Source organism: Oncorhynchus kisutch, linkage group LG17, assembly GCF_002021735.2.
Source record: "Oncorhynchus kisutch isolate 150728-3 linkage group LG17, Okis_V2, whole genome shotgun sequence".
NCBI lineage: Eukaryota > Metazoa > Chordata > Actinopteri > Salmoniformes > Salmonidae > Oncorhynchus > Oncorhynchus kisutch.
This window is the reverse complement of record NC_034190.2, coordinates 71,503,212-71,521,372: the sequence shown is the minus strand read 5'-3', so window position 1 is coordinate 71,521,372 and position 18,161 is coordinate 71,503,212. Positions and strand designations below refer to the sequence as shown.

Genomic DNA, 18,161 nt, shown 5'->3' with positions numbered 1-18,161 from the left:
CTTTCTCATCTTCTAACAAAGCCTCTATTATACAAAACCTCAAGTCCTACTGATTAATGATGCACATGTAGTACATGTTGATTGGCGGCATATAAGATGCTTGCAAGTGAGGGCTTGTTATGATTATGCGTTGTGTGTTTTTGTTCCTCAGTCACTTCAGTTGGAGGATGATCTTTCAAATTGAGATGCTGACTCTGTTCAGTTGATGTCTATTTCTCTGGGAGACTTAGTCGTTGCACAAATGTGTCCTATTCCAACACTAGCACACCTAATTCAAGTAGTCAACAGAACTAATCATCAAGCCCTTGATTAGTTGAAGCAGGCGTAGAGTGCTGAAATAACAAATATGACATGATACTGGGTTAAAATATGAATGATAGATTATGTGTAATATATGGTAGAGTAGTTCAGAGTAGGCTATATCCTACTAACTATTAGTGATGTCGACCTTACATCCAGTGGAGGCTGGTGGGATGATCTATAGGAGGAAGGGCTCATTGTAATGGCTGGAATGGCATAATGGAACGGAGTCAAACATATGGTTTCCGTATGTTTGATGTATTTGATACCGTTCCATGTATTCCATTCCAGCCATTATAATAAGCCTGTCCTCCTATAGCTCCTCCCTCCAGCCTCCCTTGATCGAATCCATGATTTCAGATGATCTATCTATAGCGGCTGGCATTTCCTACTGGCCAAACAGAGCTATAGCCACAAACACACTGATTGTACCACCAGACACTGACAATGTCAATACTGTTTTTCTTATGAAAACAAATTAGTTGAATATATTCAAGGAAAAGACCAGTTCACCTGCTTACATAATATTATACAAACCAACCATGAGGGCAGTTGAGTCATTATTTGATATGGATACCGCTTGTATCACTTTAGTATTCACTTTAATATTTTCCTTCCTATAGCAGTAAGGAAAAACAATATCCTAAATAGGAGTTATATCCATTGATGGAATGCCAGTAAAGACACTCCTAATTCAAAGCTACAGCCACCATATACATATACATATATGCTTGATTACCTGAGAATAATCTGGTATCCTCAGAGTCAGTGAAAACATCTTCTGAAGTCACAGCACCCTGAGTGTAGTGCTGTGGCACTTAGTGGCTGACAGTGGCAATGTAATAACAGGGCCTACTTTAGGTCATTATTGATGTATGAAACTGTAATTAACAGAGTATAGCAATAATGGTTTGTTTAGTGGTAAAGAGTGCAAAGTGATGCAAATAATGGGTCAGTCAGGGAGAAGGGAAACAAGGTACACAATTCATTTTCACATTGTAATACTTGATTGCACATTACAAACATAGTCCTGTTCAGTGAAAAGGGGTGCAACGTACACAATATTTAAATAATAAATATGTCATTCCAAGTTGCAAACAATATGTATGCCAGTCATTTCTTTTGACACAGAGACACTTCTGCTCAGACTATTCCATGCAAGGGCAGATATTGACAAAAAAGCCCTCAAACAAACATGATCAGAAATGCACATTGGGCCATTGGACATGTCACTGACAATACATGTATGTAATGGCATCTTCTGAGATATATTACAGTTCTGATCATATTCCCCATGACAGCACTGTATTATAAAAATGTGTTTACTGTTACAATCACAGAACAGGAATAGTTGTAGTTGTTTCATAGGTAGATGCCTGATGTTAAAATACGTTTTTTACATTAGAATGAGCAGGCAGTTTGCAGCAACAACTTAAGTACAAATGGCAAAACCCAAAAGTGCATGATTAAAAACAGTAGTCCTTCAAATGTCATTCTGTAAAAAAACAAGTGGTCATCACTACCAAAAGGGTATTCAAAAGTTATTAATGTATGCTATTAAAGGTGAAAAACACATTAACACAGTTTTAACATTTTGTACAAAAGTACTGAAACTTTGCAAGACTGAACAGTAATGTACAGTAGCAAAATAATCAGCCAAGATAGAGTAAAAACAAGAGCAAGTTTAGGATCAAGTTTAGGATCCTTTGCATTGGGGAATAATTTCCATATCATTAATCAATCATTTAGAATGGATCAATTAATGAGGTTCTATAACATGTGCTTTAAAAGCAAATGACAAAGTGAAGTGATTTCACAGTTCTTTTCTGTTTGGAAGCATGGACTAATAGGCATCACTGAAATAAATACAAAACGAGAACATACCAAAGTGCTTTTTTTGCTGAGCAAGGATAGTAGGCCTACAGTATTTTTGTGCTTCCAACCTTCTTTTGGGATATTCTTGACACAGGCAGGTGTTTTTTCTGCTGGGTCCTTCAGCTCGTCTTCTATTCTGTCATCTTCAATGACAACTGGCGATTAGAAGAAAACACGAAATTGTGAGGATTCACTCAGATTGTCAGTCAAACTAAGATGGTGGATTTCATACAACGCCCTCTATATCTCTACTCATGGAAAAGTGAATATTATACATGCTGTGTCCAGTCAAGCCACAGGAAAATATTAACATTTCCCAATGAAAGAGCCCAACTCTGTATTTTTGAACACACACACTATTTTCAAAAGTGTTTATTCAATTTATTGTAATGATTATTTAAAAAGTCCTTTGTTGACAATCGTCTCTCACCTCGTTTACCTCTCCCAATCTGTCCGGGTTTAGGTGGTATTTTAGTCAGTGCAGCACAATAGAAGTTGCGGGCATCCTGCAGGCAACACGTGATGGAGACCTTTCACACAGCGCCATCAACACCATAATATTTCTCGTTGAAAGGCAATACTCCCAACAGGTCTTCACAGTACAAGGTTAGTCAATAATCGATACTGAAATACGCCGGTGAAAAAGCAGATATCATAACACACTGAAAATTTAATTGTCTAATATCGTTAACATTAAAAATAATGTATTCAAACTTTTCTGTCCTTGTATCATGGCCATGTATCAATGGAGTACAGTACATTTACATAATAAAATGACACCGTTGTAAAATATTAGGCTAAAGCTGATAAGGAGTGCGATACAAAACAATCCCAAGAACTGGTAGAAAATACACGTCACCGACGGAGGTCCATTTTTCCTTCTCCATCCACCAGTCTCCCCATGACACACTCCTTATGTTACATGTTTTGTACCTTCGTGGTTCAAGGAGAATCCCGTTAGTCAAGCCATTATGAATTAATAATGAAATATCATTGCATACTGCCTCATCTAATTTCTATAAGAGATAACTGATTCAGTCACTTTGTAGGCTAACTTGGGGGAAATACTTGATCAAATCAAATCAAATCAATTTATATAGCCCTTCGTAAATCAGCTGATATCTCAAAGTGCTGTACAGAAACCCAGCCTAAAACCCCAAACAGCAAGCAAGGCCAAAACGTAGGAAGAAACCTAGAGAGGAACCAGGCTATGAGGGGTGGCCAGTCTTCTCCTGGCTGTGCCGGGTGGAGATTATAACAGAACATGGCCAAGATGTTAAAATGTTCATAAATGACCAGCATGGTCAAATAATAATAATCACAGGCAGAACAGTTGAAACTGGAGCAGCAGCACGGCCAGGTGGACTGGGGACAGCAAGGAGTCATCATGCCAGGTAGTCCTGAGGCATGGTCCTAGGGCTCAGGTCCTCTGAGAGAGAGAAAGAAAGAGAGAAAGAGAGAATTAGAGAGAGCATACTTAAATTCACACAGGACAATGGATAAGACAGGAGAAGTACTCCAGATATAACAAACTGACCCTATCCCCCGACACATAAATACTGGAGGCGGAGACAGGAGGGGTCAGGAGACACTGTGGCCCCATCCGATGATACCCCTGGACAGGGCCAAACAGGAAAGATATAACCCCACCCACTTTGCCAAAGCACAGCCCCCACACCACTAGAGGGATATCTTCAACCACCAACTTACCATCCTGAGACAAGGCCGGGTATAGCCGACAAAGATCTCCGCCACGGCACAACCCAAGGGGGGGGGGGGGGGGGGTCACTTGAGTGACTCAACCCACTCAAGTGACGCACCCCTCCTAGGGAGAGCCTTTCCGTTCACCTTCACACTCCTGGGCCAGACTACACTCAATCATATGACCCACTGAAGAGATGAGTCTTCAGTAAAGACTTAAAGGTTGAGACCGAGTTTGCGTCTCTCACATGGGTAGGCAGACCATCCCATTAAAATGGAGCTCTATAGGAGAAAGCCCTGCCTCCAGCTGTTTGCTTAGAAATTCTAGGGACAATTAGGAGGCCTGCGTCTTGTGACCCTAGCGTAAGTGTAGGTATGTATGGCAGGACCAAATCAGAGAGATAGGTAGGAGCAAGCCCATGTAATGCTTTGTAGGTTAGCAGTACAACCTTGAAATCAGCCCTTGCCTTGACAGGAAGCCAGTGTAGTGAGGCTAGCACTGGAGTAATATGATCAAATATTTTGGCTCTAGTCAGGATTCTAGCAGCCGTGTTTAGCACTAACTGAAGTTTATTTGGTGCTTTATCCGGGTAGCCGGAAAGTAGAGCATTGCAGTAGTCTAACCTAGAAGTAACAAAAGCATGGATACATTTTTTTGCATAATTTTTGGACAGAAAGTTTCTGATTTTTGCAGTGTTACGTAGATGGAAAAAAGCTGTCCTTGATATGTTTGTCTAAAGAGAGATCAGGTTCCAAAGTAACGCCGAGGTCCTGCACAGTTTTATTTGAGACGACTGTACAACCATTAAGATTAATTGTCAGACTCAACAGAAGAACTCTTTGTTTCTCGGGACCTAGAACAAGCATCTCTGTTTTGTCCAAGTTTAAAAGTAGAACGTTTGCAGCCATCCACTTCCTTATGTCTGAAACACAGGCTTCTAGCGAGGGCAATTTTTGGGCTTCACCATGTTTCATTGAAATGTACAGCTGTGTGTCATCTGCATAGCAGTGAAAGTTAACATTATGTTTTCGAATGACATCCCCAAGAGGTAAAATATATAGTGAAAACAATAGTGGTCCTAAAACAGAACCTTGAGGAACACCGAAATGTACAGTTGATTTGTCAGAGGACAAACCATTCACAGAGACAAACTGATATCTTTCCGACAGATAAGATCTAAACCAGGCCAGAACTTGTCCGTGTAGAACAATTTGGGTTTCCGATCTCTCCAAAAGAAAGTGGTGATCGATGGTATCAAAAGCAGCACTAAGGTCTAGGAGCACGAGGACAGATGCAGAGCCTCGGTCTGATGCCATTAAAAGGTAATTTACCACCTTCACAAGTGCAGTCTCAGTGCTATGATGGGGTCTAAAACCAGACTGAAGCATTTCGTATACATTGTTTGTCTTCAGGAAGGCAGTGAGTTGCTGCGCAACAGCCTTTTCTAAAACTTTTGAGAGGAATGGAAGATTCGATATAGGCAGATAGTTTTTAAAGATTTTCTGGGTAAAGGTTTGGCTTTTTCAAAAGAGGCTTTATTACTGCCACTTTTAGTGAGTTTGGTACACATCCGATGGATAGAGAGACGTTTATTATGTTCAACATAGGAGGGCCAATATCAGGAAGCAGCTCTTTCAGTAGTTTAGTTGGAATAGGGTCCAGTATGCAGCTTGAAGGTTTAGAGGCTATGATTATTTTCATCATTGTATCAAGAGATATAGTACTAAAACACTTGAGTGTTTCTCTTCATCCTAGGTCCTGGCAGACTCAGGACAACTGAGCTTTGAAGGAATACGCAGATTTAAAGAGGAGTCCGTAATTTGCTTTCTAATAATCATGATCTTTTCCTCAAATAAGTTCATGAATTTATTACTGCTGAAGTGAAAGCCACCCTCTCTTGGGGAATGCTGCTTTTTAGTTAGCTTTGCGACAGTATCAAAAAGACATTTTGGATTGTTCTTTTTTTCCTCAATTAGGTTGGAAAAATAGGATGATCGGGCAGCAGTAAGGGCTCTTCGATACTGCACGGTACTGTCTTACCAAGCTAGTCGGAAGACTTCCAGTTTGGTGTGGCGCCATTTAAGTTCCAATTTTCTGGAAGCTTGCTTCAGAGCTTGGGTATTTTCTGTATACCAGGGAGCTAGTTTCTTATGAGAAATGTTTTTAGTTTTTAGGGGTGCAACTGCATCTAGGGTATTGCGCAAGGGTAAATTGAGTTCCTCAGTTAGGTGGTTAACGGATTTTTCTCCTCTGACGTCCTTGGGTAGACAGAGGGAGTCTGGAAGGACATCAAGGAATCTTTGTGTTGTCTGTGAATTTATAGCACGACTTTTGATGCTCCTTGGTTGTGGTCTGAGCAGATTATTTTTTGCAATTGCAAACGTAATAAAATGGTGGTCCGTTAGTCCAGGATTATGAGGAAAAACATTAAGATCCACAACATTTATTCCATGGGACAAAACTAGGTCCAGAGTATGACTGTGACAGTGAGTAGGTCCAGAGACATGTTGGACAAAACCCACTGAGTCGATGATGGCTCTGAAAGCCTTTTGGAATGGGTCTGTGGACTTTTCCATGTGAATATTAAAGTCACCAAAAATGTGAATATTATCTGCTATGACTACAAGGTCCGATAGAAATTCAGGGAACTGAATGAGGAACGCTGTATATGGCCCAGAAAGCCTGTAAACAGTAGCTATAAAAAGTGATTGAGTAGGCTACATAGATTTCATGACTAGAAGCTCAATAGACGAAAAAGTCATTGTCTTTTTTATAAATTGAAATTTGCTATCGTAAATGTTAGCAACACCTCCGCCTTTGCGGGATGCTCGGGGGATATGGTCACTAGTGTAACCAGGAGGTGAGGCCTCATTTAACACAGTAAATTCATCAGGCTTAAGCCATGTTTCAGTCAGGACAATCACATCAATATTATGATCAGTGATTAGTTCATTGACTATAATTACCTTTGAATTAAGGGATGTAACATTAAGTAGCTCTATTTTGAGATGTGAGGTATCACGATCTCTTTCAATAATGACAGGAATGGAGGAGGTCTTTATCCTAGTGAGATTGCTAAGGCGAACACCGCCATGTTTAGTTTTGCCAAACCCAGGTCGAGGCACAGACACGGTCTCAATGGGGATAGAGCTTGATACTTTTCTTAAATTATCAAATGTTTCTATCTTGCACATGTTTTATTTCTGTACTTTCACTGCTCATATCAAATTCAATGGCTTATGCAAAACATAAAATATCACTGTTGAAAACATGTATGAAAGGCAGAAGTCACTCTGTCCTGGCAGCAATACATAATTTCATAACTGTGTGGATAGTTAGTATACAGATGTAAATGTACACTCCAACTTTGCCAAATAAGTTGAGGATTTGTTTTGTGTTTTTCGTTCTTTATTCAAAATGGCTTTGATGTGCTTTGGAGAAACATTGAGGTGAAGACATTCAACTTCTGAGTTGATTCTACAACTCTCTATGGAAAAAGGACACATCTTTTCCTCCACTGATATAAATCAAATCAACATATGCATAATAACAACACAGCATTACAAGTAAGGTTGATCTTTCAATGAAATGTTAAAGCTACAAGTCCCACTTAAAATTATACACAGTCATTTTCCTGTCACACAAAAAAAGACAAACAAAAAGAAAAACAAATACAATCCTTTTTTCAGTGACATTTTCAGTAACATTAGATTAGTCCAGCTACAATCGCCATGGCATTGTCCATTAGCTGTTATAAAGCGGTACTACCCTCTCTATCGGTGCCCTGCAGATAGGGCACTTCTTTGGCTCTGGAAGAGCCTGGTAGCACTGGTCACAGGCACAGACATGCCCACACTCCAGGAACACACAGGAACGCTCCCGGGTCAGACACACCGTACAGGCACTAGGGGAAACACTGGTCTCCTCTACATTCAGCACCCTCATCCTCTTCCTCTGATGCTCCTTGAACTCCTCCAGGACGTTCTTCTCCTTTCTCCTCTGTCTGTGGTAAACCCACTGCTTCCACAGGATGAAGAGGAGCGTCGTAGAAGCTACCACACCAAACAACGCAGTCAGGACCCTCCAGACTCTGACGCTGCTCTTCTGCTTCTCCACCAGGGAGTCATAGTCCAGTCGGCTGAGGAAGTACCTCAGGCCCTGCTTGGGAGGTTGGAGCTTCACCAGGTTGTTGTCCAGCACCAGCTCCCCGACCCCAGTCACACTCTCCCCCAGACGCAGCATCTCCTCCGTCTCATGGATACCTATAATAATAATAACAACAACAACAACATATGCCACTTAGCTTTTATCCAAAGTGACTTAAAGACTTACATGCATGAATGCATTTTAGTATGGGTGGACCCAGCAGCAATGTAACCCACAACACTGGCTTTGCAAGTGCCATGCTCTACTAAAGCAGTGTTGACCTTAGCCCTGGGCTTAACTGAGCAACACAGGACCACACAAAAGGACCATACCTTTAGGGCGCTCCCCGCTGATGAAGTGGCCAATGACATTGGTCAGGGACTGGACCGTGGGGTGAAAGTTCTCGTAAGTGGTCTCCAGGTCTAGCTCTGAGGAGTCCAGGGGACGGATGACCCGGATGGTGGCGGCCATGGCCATGTCGTGGGATGCCAGGTCAAAGGGCACCGTGTTGGTGCGCTGGTGGATGACCTTTTCACTCTCGTTCCTGACAGGTACAAAATATTAGAGATATCTAGAGAGATGTGTATCCACAAAAATATGCAGTGTAGAGCATAACATTATTTTCATACATTTTGTTTGTGTTTACAAATGATTTTGTGTTACCTTGAATGAATAAATATACATAAGAGGAACAAAAGTTAACTGTTGGTTCATCGTTAGTGTGTGAGTGTCTTTACACACAAACCATACATCCACACAAACTGAGCCTCCTAACAGCCATCAGTAAGAGAGCGTGCAAGAATACATCATAGCAATTCAATGTACAGTCGTGGCCAAAGGTTTTGAGAATGACACTAATATTAACTTTCACAGTCTGCTGCCTCAGTTTGTATGATGGCTATTTGCATATACTCCAGAATGTTATGAAGAGTGATCAGTGATTGCAAAGTCCCTCTGTGCCATGCAAATGAACTGAATCCCCCCAAAATTCCACTGCATTTCAGCCCTGCCACAAAAGGACCAGCTGACATCATGTCAGTGATTCTCTCGTTAACACAGGTGTGAGTGTTGACGAGGACAAGGCTGGAGATCACTCTGTCATGCTGATTGAGTTCGAATAACAGACTGAAAGCTTCAAAAGGAGGGTGGTGCTTGGAATCATTGTTCTTCCTCTGTCAAACATGGTTATCTGCAAGGAAACACGTGCCATCATCATTGCTTTGCACAAAAAGGGCTTCACAGGCAAGGATATTGCTGCCAGTAAGATTGCACCTAAATCAAGCATTTATCAGATCATCAAGAACTTCAAAGAGAGTGGTTCAATTGTTGTGAAGAAAGCTTCAGGGTGCCCAAGAAAGTCCAGCAAGAGCCAGGACTTGCTCGGGAAACAAAACATCGATATTTTGGGTCCATGGCCAGGAAACTCCCCAGACCTTAATCCCATTGACAACTTGTGGTCAATCCTCAAGAGGCAGGTGGACAAACAAAACCCCACAAATTCTGACAAACTCCAAGCATTGATTATGCAAGAATGGGCTGCCATCAGTCAGGATGTGGCCCAGAAGTTAATTGACAGCATGCCAGGGCAGATTGCAGAGGTCTTGAAAATATTGACTCTGCATCAACTTCATGTAATTGTCAATAAATGCCTTTGATACTTATGAAATGCTTGTAATTATACTTCAGTATTCCATAGTAACATCTGACAACAATATCTAAAGACACTGAAGCAGCAAACTTTGTGGAAATTAGTATTTGTGTCATTCTCATTCTTTTGGCCACAACTTTAGCACCTACCAGAGATGAGTGGTGCGATTCCACACCATCTTCTTCTCCTTTAGAGTTAACCTCTCGATGACCCCTTTGCAGTTGTCCACAAACTGGCTGTTCAGGGTTTCTTTAACAGATCTCACAACACCTTCGATCACAGCGTAAGGGACACATTTTCCTGGTGCTGCTGTCAGGATGTTCTTCAGATCCTGATCAATAGACACTCTCTTGGCTCCCTGTAAAACATAAAGCATATTGAAGAACAATCAAAAACGTCCAATGATCATTTTGATGAGGTTAAATTCTTTCCTGGTAAAACGCAAATAACAGTATGTCTGAACTATTGATAATATCACATTGGATTTCTGGGTGCAGTGCTACTGTATGCTCTGGTAAATTGCAAACAAAACAATTTAAAGAGATTGACACTTTTGTATACTTTTTAGCCAGTAGTTCAGATAGTAGTGCTCACAAGCCAAAAGTGGTCCCCCAAAATTGCGTACTATACCATATATGTGCTCACCGTCTCTCGCTCTGCCTTTCAAACTAGGGATTTCGTGGCTACTTGAGGTAAAACAGTAATTATACTCATAGATTATGTATGTACTGTACGAACTACACATTGACAAATCCATCCCACAGCGAGAGGTTTACAAAATACTTACGTCGCCAACGTTCCGGACCATGTCTTTAAACTCCCCTCAAGATGTGTCATTTGTCAATGATTAGCCTAACCACAATCCTACCAGATTTAAAGAGATAAGAAAGATAGATGAGACAAGCCTATAATGTGATTACCTTTAATCTTGCTACTGTTGTTGTCCTCCTCCTGTACACAGAGTAGAAGACTGCAGTCAGTGCTGAGCTGGTGGTTAATAGTAGGACTTGAGCTGTGGAGGGTTTCCCAGTAGAATCCATATTTTCAGAGAACACAAGGGCAGGTGTAACCCCACCTGGATTGGGAGTCAGACGACATTCTATAAAGCTACGCTCATGTGTTAGTTGGACCTTGATGGAATATATGAATGCCATGTAATTACACTACAGAATTATACTTGGCCAGTTGGTTTGTCAGCCTACTAATCCATATTTACAGAGACTTGACTGACTGCCACCTAGCTGGGTGATTCTTATGAACCATGTATCACATTGAGATACAAAAACCATGATGCATCTGCAAAAATCAACTATCGTTCTGAGGATTAAGATGTGTACTTTTTGGCTAAGTGTCTTATTTTAAATACATTTTTTCCTGAATTGTGTACATTTTCACCCCAAATTCTCATTATCGAAATGCGTCCGGATTAAACTCTGGTAATTTTATAAGATTTTACTTCAGAAAAACTTGCTTATTTGAATAAAACACCAAATATTTTGCTGCAGGTTATCCACAAATCATAAAAATTGTATACTAGTTGAAGTTGACAATAAACTACAATATGTATTACGTACAAACACAGTGTCTGATGGCATGTGTCTCATTTCCGTAACACTTTTTAAGTTCCTTTAAAAACAAAGTTTTATTCACCCATGATGCATCATCTAGGTGAGTAGTAGAAGTTAAGTACATTTATTTGCTTGTATGTCTTCAGAATTAGGTTCTTAGTCTCAAATAGCCCCTTTACCCCCCTTGGCCTTCTCACTTACGAAACGGCTAAAAAGCTCAGAAATTTGAGTCCGATTTAATTTCATTATAATTTTATAATTTCATTAGAAATATTTTTGGCCCACCCACACAGACAGCGTTGTGAAGAAGGTGCAGCAGCGCCTCTTCAACCTCAGGAGATGATGCACAATCGAGAGCATCCTGTTGGGCTGTATCACCGCCTGGTACGGCAACTGCTCCGCCCACAACCGTAAGGCTCTCCAGAGGGTGGTGCGGTCTGCACAACGCATCACTGGGGGCAAACTATCTGTCCTCAAGGACACCTACACCACTCGATGTCACAGGAAGGCCATAAAGATCATCAAGGGCAACAACCACCTGAGCCACTGCCTGTTCACCCCGCTATCATCCAGAAGGCGAGGTCAGTACAGGTGCATCAAAGCAGGGACCGAGAGACTCAAAAATAGCTTCTATCTCAAGGCCATCAGACTGTTAAACAGCCATCACTAACATTGAGTGGCTGCTGCCAACATACTGACTCAACTCCAGCCACTTTAATAATGGAAATTGATGTAAAAAATGTATCACTAGCCACTTTAAACAATGCCACTTTTTTTATTTTTTTTATTTTTATTTTTATTTTTTTATTTCACCTTTATTTAACCAGGTAGGCTAGTTGAGAACAAGTTCTCATTTGCAACTGCGACCTGGCCAAGATAAAGCATAGCAGTGTGAGCATACAACAAAGAGTTACACATGGAGTAAACAATTAACAAGTCAATAACACAGTAGAAAACGAAGGGGGGGTCTATATACAATGTGTGCAAAAGGCATGAGGAGGTAGGCAAATAATTACAATTTTGCAGATTAACACTGGAGTGATAAAAGATCAGATGGTCATGTACAGGTAGAGATATTGGTGTGCAGAAGAGCAGAAAAGTAAATAAATAGAAACAGTACGGGGATGAGGTAGGTGAAAAGGGTGGGCTATTTACCAATAGACTATGTACAGCTGCAGCGATCGGTTAGCTGCTCAGATAGCTGATGTTTGAAGTTGGTGAGGGAGATAAAAGTCTCCAACTTCAGCGATTTTTGCAATTCGTTCCAGTCACAGGCAGCAGAGTACTGGAACGAAAGGCGGCCAAATGAGGTGTTGGCTTTAGGGATGATCAGTGAGATACACCTGCTGGAGCGCGTGCTACGGATGGGTGTTGCCATCGTGACCAGTGAGCTGAGATAAGGCGGAGCTTTACCTAGCATAGACTTGTAGATGACCTGGAGCCAGTGGGTCTGGCGACGAATATGTAGCGAGGGCCAGCCGACTAGAGCATACAAGTCGCAGTGGTGGGTAGTATAAGGTGCTTTAGTGACAAAACGGATGGCACTGTGATAGACTGCATCCAGTTTGCTGAGTAGAGTGTTGGAAGCCATTTTGTAGATCACATCGCCGAAATCGAGGATCGGTAGGATAGTCAGTTTTACTAGGGTAAGCTTGGCGGCTTGAGTGAAGGAGGCTTTGTTGCGGAATAGAAAGCCGACTCTTGATTTGATTTTCGATTGGAGATGTTTGATATGAGTCTGGAAGGAGAGTTTGCAGTCTAGCCAGACACCTAGGTACTTATAGACGTCCACATATTCTAGGTCGGAACCTTTAATAATGGAAAAACATTATTTAAACAATGCCACTTAATATAATGTTTACATACCCTACATTATTCATCTCATATGTATATACTGTACTCTATACCATCTACTGCATCTTGCCATCTTTATGTAATACATGTATCACTAGCCACTTTAAACTATGCCACTTTTATGTTTACATACCCTACATTACTCATCTCATATGTATATACTGTACTCGATACCATCTACTGCATCTTGCCTATGCAGTTCTGTACCATCACCCATATATATCTTTATGTACATATTATTTATCCCTTTACACTTGTGTGTATAAGGTAGCAGTTGTGGAATTGTTAGGTTAGATTACTCGTTGGTTACTACTGCATTGTTGGAACTAGAAGCATAAGCATTTCGCTACACTCGCATTAACATCTGCTAACCACATGTGATTTGATTTTTATTTTCAGTGTTATGTTTAACTCACATCTTTTCATTAGGGGAGCAAAGTAGAAAATGTATTAGACATTGATTTCATTATTACTTTTTCTGACTTTTGTGGTAATACGAATTTTGTGGAAATTGTCAAGTTTTGAGGGAGCGTGCAATTGGCATCCTGACTGCAGGAATGTCTACCAGAGCTGTTGCCAGAGAATTGAATGTTCAGTTCTCTACCATAAGCCACCTCCAACGTTTTAAGAGAATTTGGCAGTACGTCCAACCGGCCTCCCGACCATGTGTATGGCGTCGTATGGGCGAGCAGCTTGCTGATTTTAACGTGGTGAACAGGGTGACCCATGGTGGCGGTGGGGTTATGGTATGAGCAAGCATAAGCTAAGGACAACGAACACAATTGAATTTTATCGATGGCACATTGAATGCACAGAGATACCGTGACCAGATCCTAAGGCCCATTGTCATGCCATTCATCCGCCGCCATCACCTCATGTTTCAGCATGATAATGCACAGCCTCATGTCTCAAGGATCTGTACACAATTCCTGGAAGTTGAAAATGTCCCGTTTCTTCTGGCCTGCATACTCACCAGACAGGTCACCCATTGAGCATGTTTGGGATGCTCTGGATCAACATGTACGACAGCTTGTTCCATTTCCTGCCAATATCCAGCAACTTCACACAGCCATTGATGAGGAGCGGGACAACATTCCTCAGGCCACAATCAACAGCCTCATCAACTCTATGTGAAGATGTGTCGTGCAGCATGAGGCAAATAAATGATGGTCACTGACTGGTTTTCTGATCCAGCCCTACTTTTTTGTTTTGTAGGCATCTATGACCAATCGTGAAATCCATATCTCAGTCAAATCTTTAAAATTTTTGCATGTTGCCTTACTATTTTTGTATAGATAAGTACAGATCCTAATCTCAAGTGATCAAAGAGGACATTTCGTTAAAAATTAAACTGGATAATTTTTGGGTCAAATTTCGTGAGAATGACCCAACTAATTATTACTGTAGCTAACGTAATCGAGGACTCTAATTTTGATCCAGCAAAAATCTATTTGGGTTGACTGACCTTCTGGAGGCGAGTGGCCATTTCAAATGCTGAGCTAATGACAGCAACGCACTCGCCAAAATACAAAACATATTAAAACATTTGGCATCATACAGAATATATTGACTGAACATGAAAACCTGTCAGTAGCTAGCAAGATTGTTGACATTGCGCTAGCTAAGGGGCTCTGTAATTTAGCCCTTCACTGATGTAGATAGTTTGTAATCACACAGATCTCTCACCCAGCAAATTACGTTTATATTTAAAAAAGGATCGACTTCGTTCCAAGATTACATAAATACAACCACAAGTAGCTAGCACTCACCCTCCACTTTCTCACAGTAAACAGTATTTCCGGGTTCCTTTTCTCACTTCAAAATAAAAGTTATTTCAATGTGGTCATTTGACCAGCAGGTGACAGTGTTCAACCATTTATGAAGTGAAAAGCTTCTACTTCTGTGGGTTTTATGGGAGACTACAACCCAAAAAGGTCTATTACTGCTACCAACTCAACTGGGTTGAAAACCAAGGTAGGGAAACTAACTTAATCCACCCAAATTAAATAAATAAATAAAAACACATTGATGAAACTAAAATCCCAAAACTCCCACTTCTTCCTTCCTTCAAATCTCCATATCTCCCTTCTCAGGCTCTGAGAGGGTGGTACGGCTTGTGCCAATACACCATGCAACTCCTCCGCCGAGAAGTCATTTAGTCCCAGGAACCGTTCCACTGCATCCACAAGGATATCTATTTTCCTGGACTTCCTCTCCACCTTGGCAGTGCCATTGATCACCATAGCAATAAAGGCCATGAAGTCCACCTTCTTAACCTTTAACATATCTGGGTCCAGCTGTTGAACGGCAAACCCTGTATCCTTCAGTGAAGGCTCCATGGACTCTTCAGGAGCACCATTCGAACCCTTAACCCTTTTATACAGCCACTGCATATGAAATGCTCTGGACAGCCTTGACTTTGGCCACCTCATTCTCTTCCACTCTCGTTGGGCATTCCAAAGACTTGGCTTCATGGTTTCCACCACAACTGCAACATATCACATTTTCATCACTTTTAAAACACGGCATGATCTTTTCCACAACTTGGACATCTCGGAATCGCCCTTCTGCAAAAATTTGAAACGTGTCCACAAGCTTTACAGTGATCACACTGCATTGGTCTTGGAACAAATGCTCTGACTCCGTAGTTTATAAAGCACTTGAGTAGGGAGAGATTCCATATCAAAAGAAGGGTATGGAGAGATTCCATATCAAAAGAAGGGTAGGGAGTAATTCCATATCAAAAGAAGGGTAGGGAGTAATTCCATATCAAAAGAAGAGTAGGGAGTAATTCCATATCAAAAGAAGAGTAGGGAGTAATTCCATATCAAAAGAAGGGTATGGAGAGATTCCATATCAAAAGAAGGGTATGGAGAGATTCCATATCAAAAGAAGGGTATGGAGAGATTCCATATCAAAAGAAGAGTAGGGAGAGATTCCATATCAAAAGAAGGGTATGGAGAGATTCCATATCAAAAGAAGAGTATGGAGAGATTCCATATCAAAAGAAGGGTATGGAGAGATTCCATATCAAAAGAAGAGTAGGGAGAGATTCCATATCAAAAGAAGAGTAGGGAGAGATTCCATATCAAAAGAAGAGTATGGAGAGATTCCATATCAAAAGAAGGGTATGGAGAGATTCCATATCAAAAGAAGGGTATGGAGAGATTCCATATCAAAAGAAGGGTAGGGAGTAATTCCATATCAAAAGAAGGGTAGGGAGTAATTCCATATCAAAAGAAGAGTAGGGAGTAATTCCATATCAAAAGAAGAGTAGGGAGTAATTCCATATCAAAAGAAGGGTATGGAGAGATTCCATATCAAAAGAAGGGTATGGAGAGATTCCATATCAAAAGAAGGGTATGGAGAGATTCCATATCAAAAGAAGAGTAGGGAGAGATTCCATATCAAAAGAAGGGTATGGAGAGATTCCATATCAAAAGAAGAGTATGGAGAGATTCCATATCAAAAGAAGGGTATGGAGAGATTCCATATCAAAAGAAGAGTAGGGAGAGATTCCATATCAAAAGAAGAGTAGGGAGAGATTCCATATCAAAAGAAGAGTATGGAGAGATTCCATATCAAAAGAAGGGTATGGAGAGATTCCATATCAAAAGAAGGGTATGGAGAGATTCCATATCAAAAGAAGGGTATGGAGAGATTCCACATAAAAGAAGGGTATGGAGAGATTCCATATCAAAAGAAGAGTAGGGAGTAATTCCATATCAAAAGAAGGGTATGGAGAGATTCCATATCAAAAGAAGAGTAGGGAGAGATTCCATATCAAAAGAAGAGTAGGGAGTAATTCCATATCAAAAGAAGGGTAGGAGGTAATTCCATATCAAAAGAAGGGTATGGAGAGATTCCATATCAAAAGAAGAGTAGGGAGTAATTCCATATCAAAAGAAGAGTAGGGAGTAATTCCATATCAAAAGAAGAGTAGGGAGAGATTCCATATCAAAAGAAGGGTATGGAGAGATTCCATATCAAAAGAAGGGTATGGAGAGATTCCATATCAAAAGAAGAGTAGGGAGTAATTCCATATCAAAAGAAGAGTAGGGAGTAATTCCATATCAAAAGAAGAGTAGGGAGAGATTCCATATCAAAAGAAGGGTATGGAGAGATTCCATATCAAAAGAAGGGTATGGAGAGATTCCATATCAAAAGAAGGGTAGGGAGAGATTCCATATCAAAAGAAGAGTAGGGAGTAATTCCATATCAAAAGAAGGGTAGGAGGTAATTCCATATCAAAAGAAGGGTATGGAGAGATTCCATATCAAAAGAAGAGTATGGAGAGATTCCATATCAAAAGAAGAGTAGGGAGTAATTCCATATCAAAAGAAGAGTAGGGAGTAATTCCATATCAAAAGAAGGGTATGGAGAGATTCCATATCAAAAGAAGAGTAGGGAGAGATTCCATATCAAAAGAAGGGTATGGAGATATTCCATATCAAAAGAAGGGTATGGAGAGATTCCATATCAAAAGAAGGGTATGGAAAGATTCCATATCAAAAGAAGAGTAGGGAGAGATTCCATATCAAAAGAAGGGTATGGAGAGATTCCATATGAAAATAAGTGTAGGGAGAGATTCCATAGCAAAGAACAAAATAACAGATACTGTAGTCTTCACCACACGATTCATCCGACGAGCATCAATCACTCCATGAATGTTTTTAATCTTTGCAACATCGACTTTCCACAAAACGCCAGATATAACCCCCTTGAGGGGTCCCCTGTTCCGACGAGACACACAGCACACATCAAACTTCTCAAATCGGGTGAGACAGAACACACGCTCATTCTGATCCTCAGATGAACAAAAAAATCTAAACAAGCCCGTGTCTCATGATCCTGGATTCTTCAAAATTGGTAATCCAATCAGATGCTCCTCATTAACAAAACATACTCCTACAAGATAAGAATGGACATTCTCATCACTGTATGCTACTTTATATTCTCTCCTTGATTCCCCCGCCATTCCCCCGCTCCTTCTCTCCTTGACTCTCCTTGATTCCCCCGCCATTCCCCCACTCCTTCTCTCCTTGACTCTCCTTGATTCCCCCGCCAT

At 40.8% G+C, this 18,161-nt stretch overlaps 2 protein-coding genes across 3 annotated transcripts; both read right to left on the bottom strand.

The window, feature by feature from the left end:
* Positions 1 to 309: 309 nt before the first annotated feature.
* Positions 310 to 3,048, bottom strand: LOC116354365 (calcium/calmodulin-dependent protein kinase II inhibitor 2). Its single transcript, XM_074933765.1, is given in 4 exon segments — positions 310 to 332; positions 2,244 to 2,330; positions 2,606 to 2,767; positions 3,039 to 3,048. Coding segments are annotated over 4 exon segments (282 nt in total).
* A 4,196-nt stretch (positions 3,049 to 7,244) lies between these two features.
* mul1 (mitochondrial E3 ubiquitin protein ligase 1) lies at positions 7,245 to 14,960 on the bottom strand. 2 transcript variants are annotated; one of them, XM_020506797.2, is made up of 5 exons: positions 14,863 to 14,960; positions 10,592 to 10,746; positions 9,821 to 10,029; positions 8,356 to 8,567; positions 7,245 to 8,139 (listed from the first exon to the last, which is right to left on the bottom strand). In XM_020506797.2, exons 2-5 carry the CDS (start codon positions 10,709 to 10,711, stop codon positions 7,622 to 7,624), a joined length of 1,059 nt encoding a protein of 352 aa, XP_020362386.1. In that variant the 5' UTR covers positions 10,712 to 10,746; positions 14,863 to 14,960; the 3' UTR covers positions 7,245 to 7,621. The 2 variants fall into 2 exon arrangements, with proteins under 2 accessions (XP_020362386.1, XP_020362387.1); XM_020506798.2 differs by having other exon boundaries at positions 14,780 to 14,873.
* Positions 14,961 to 18,161: the final 3,201 nt, after the last annotated feature.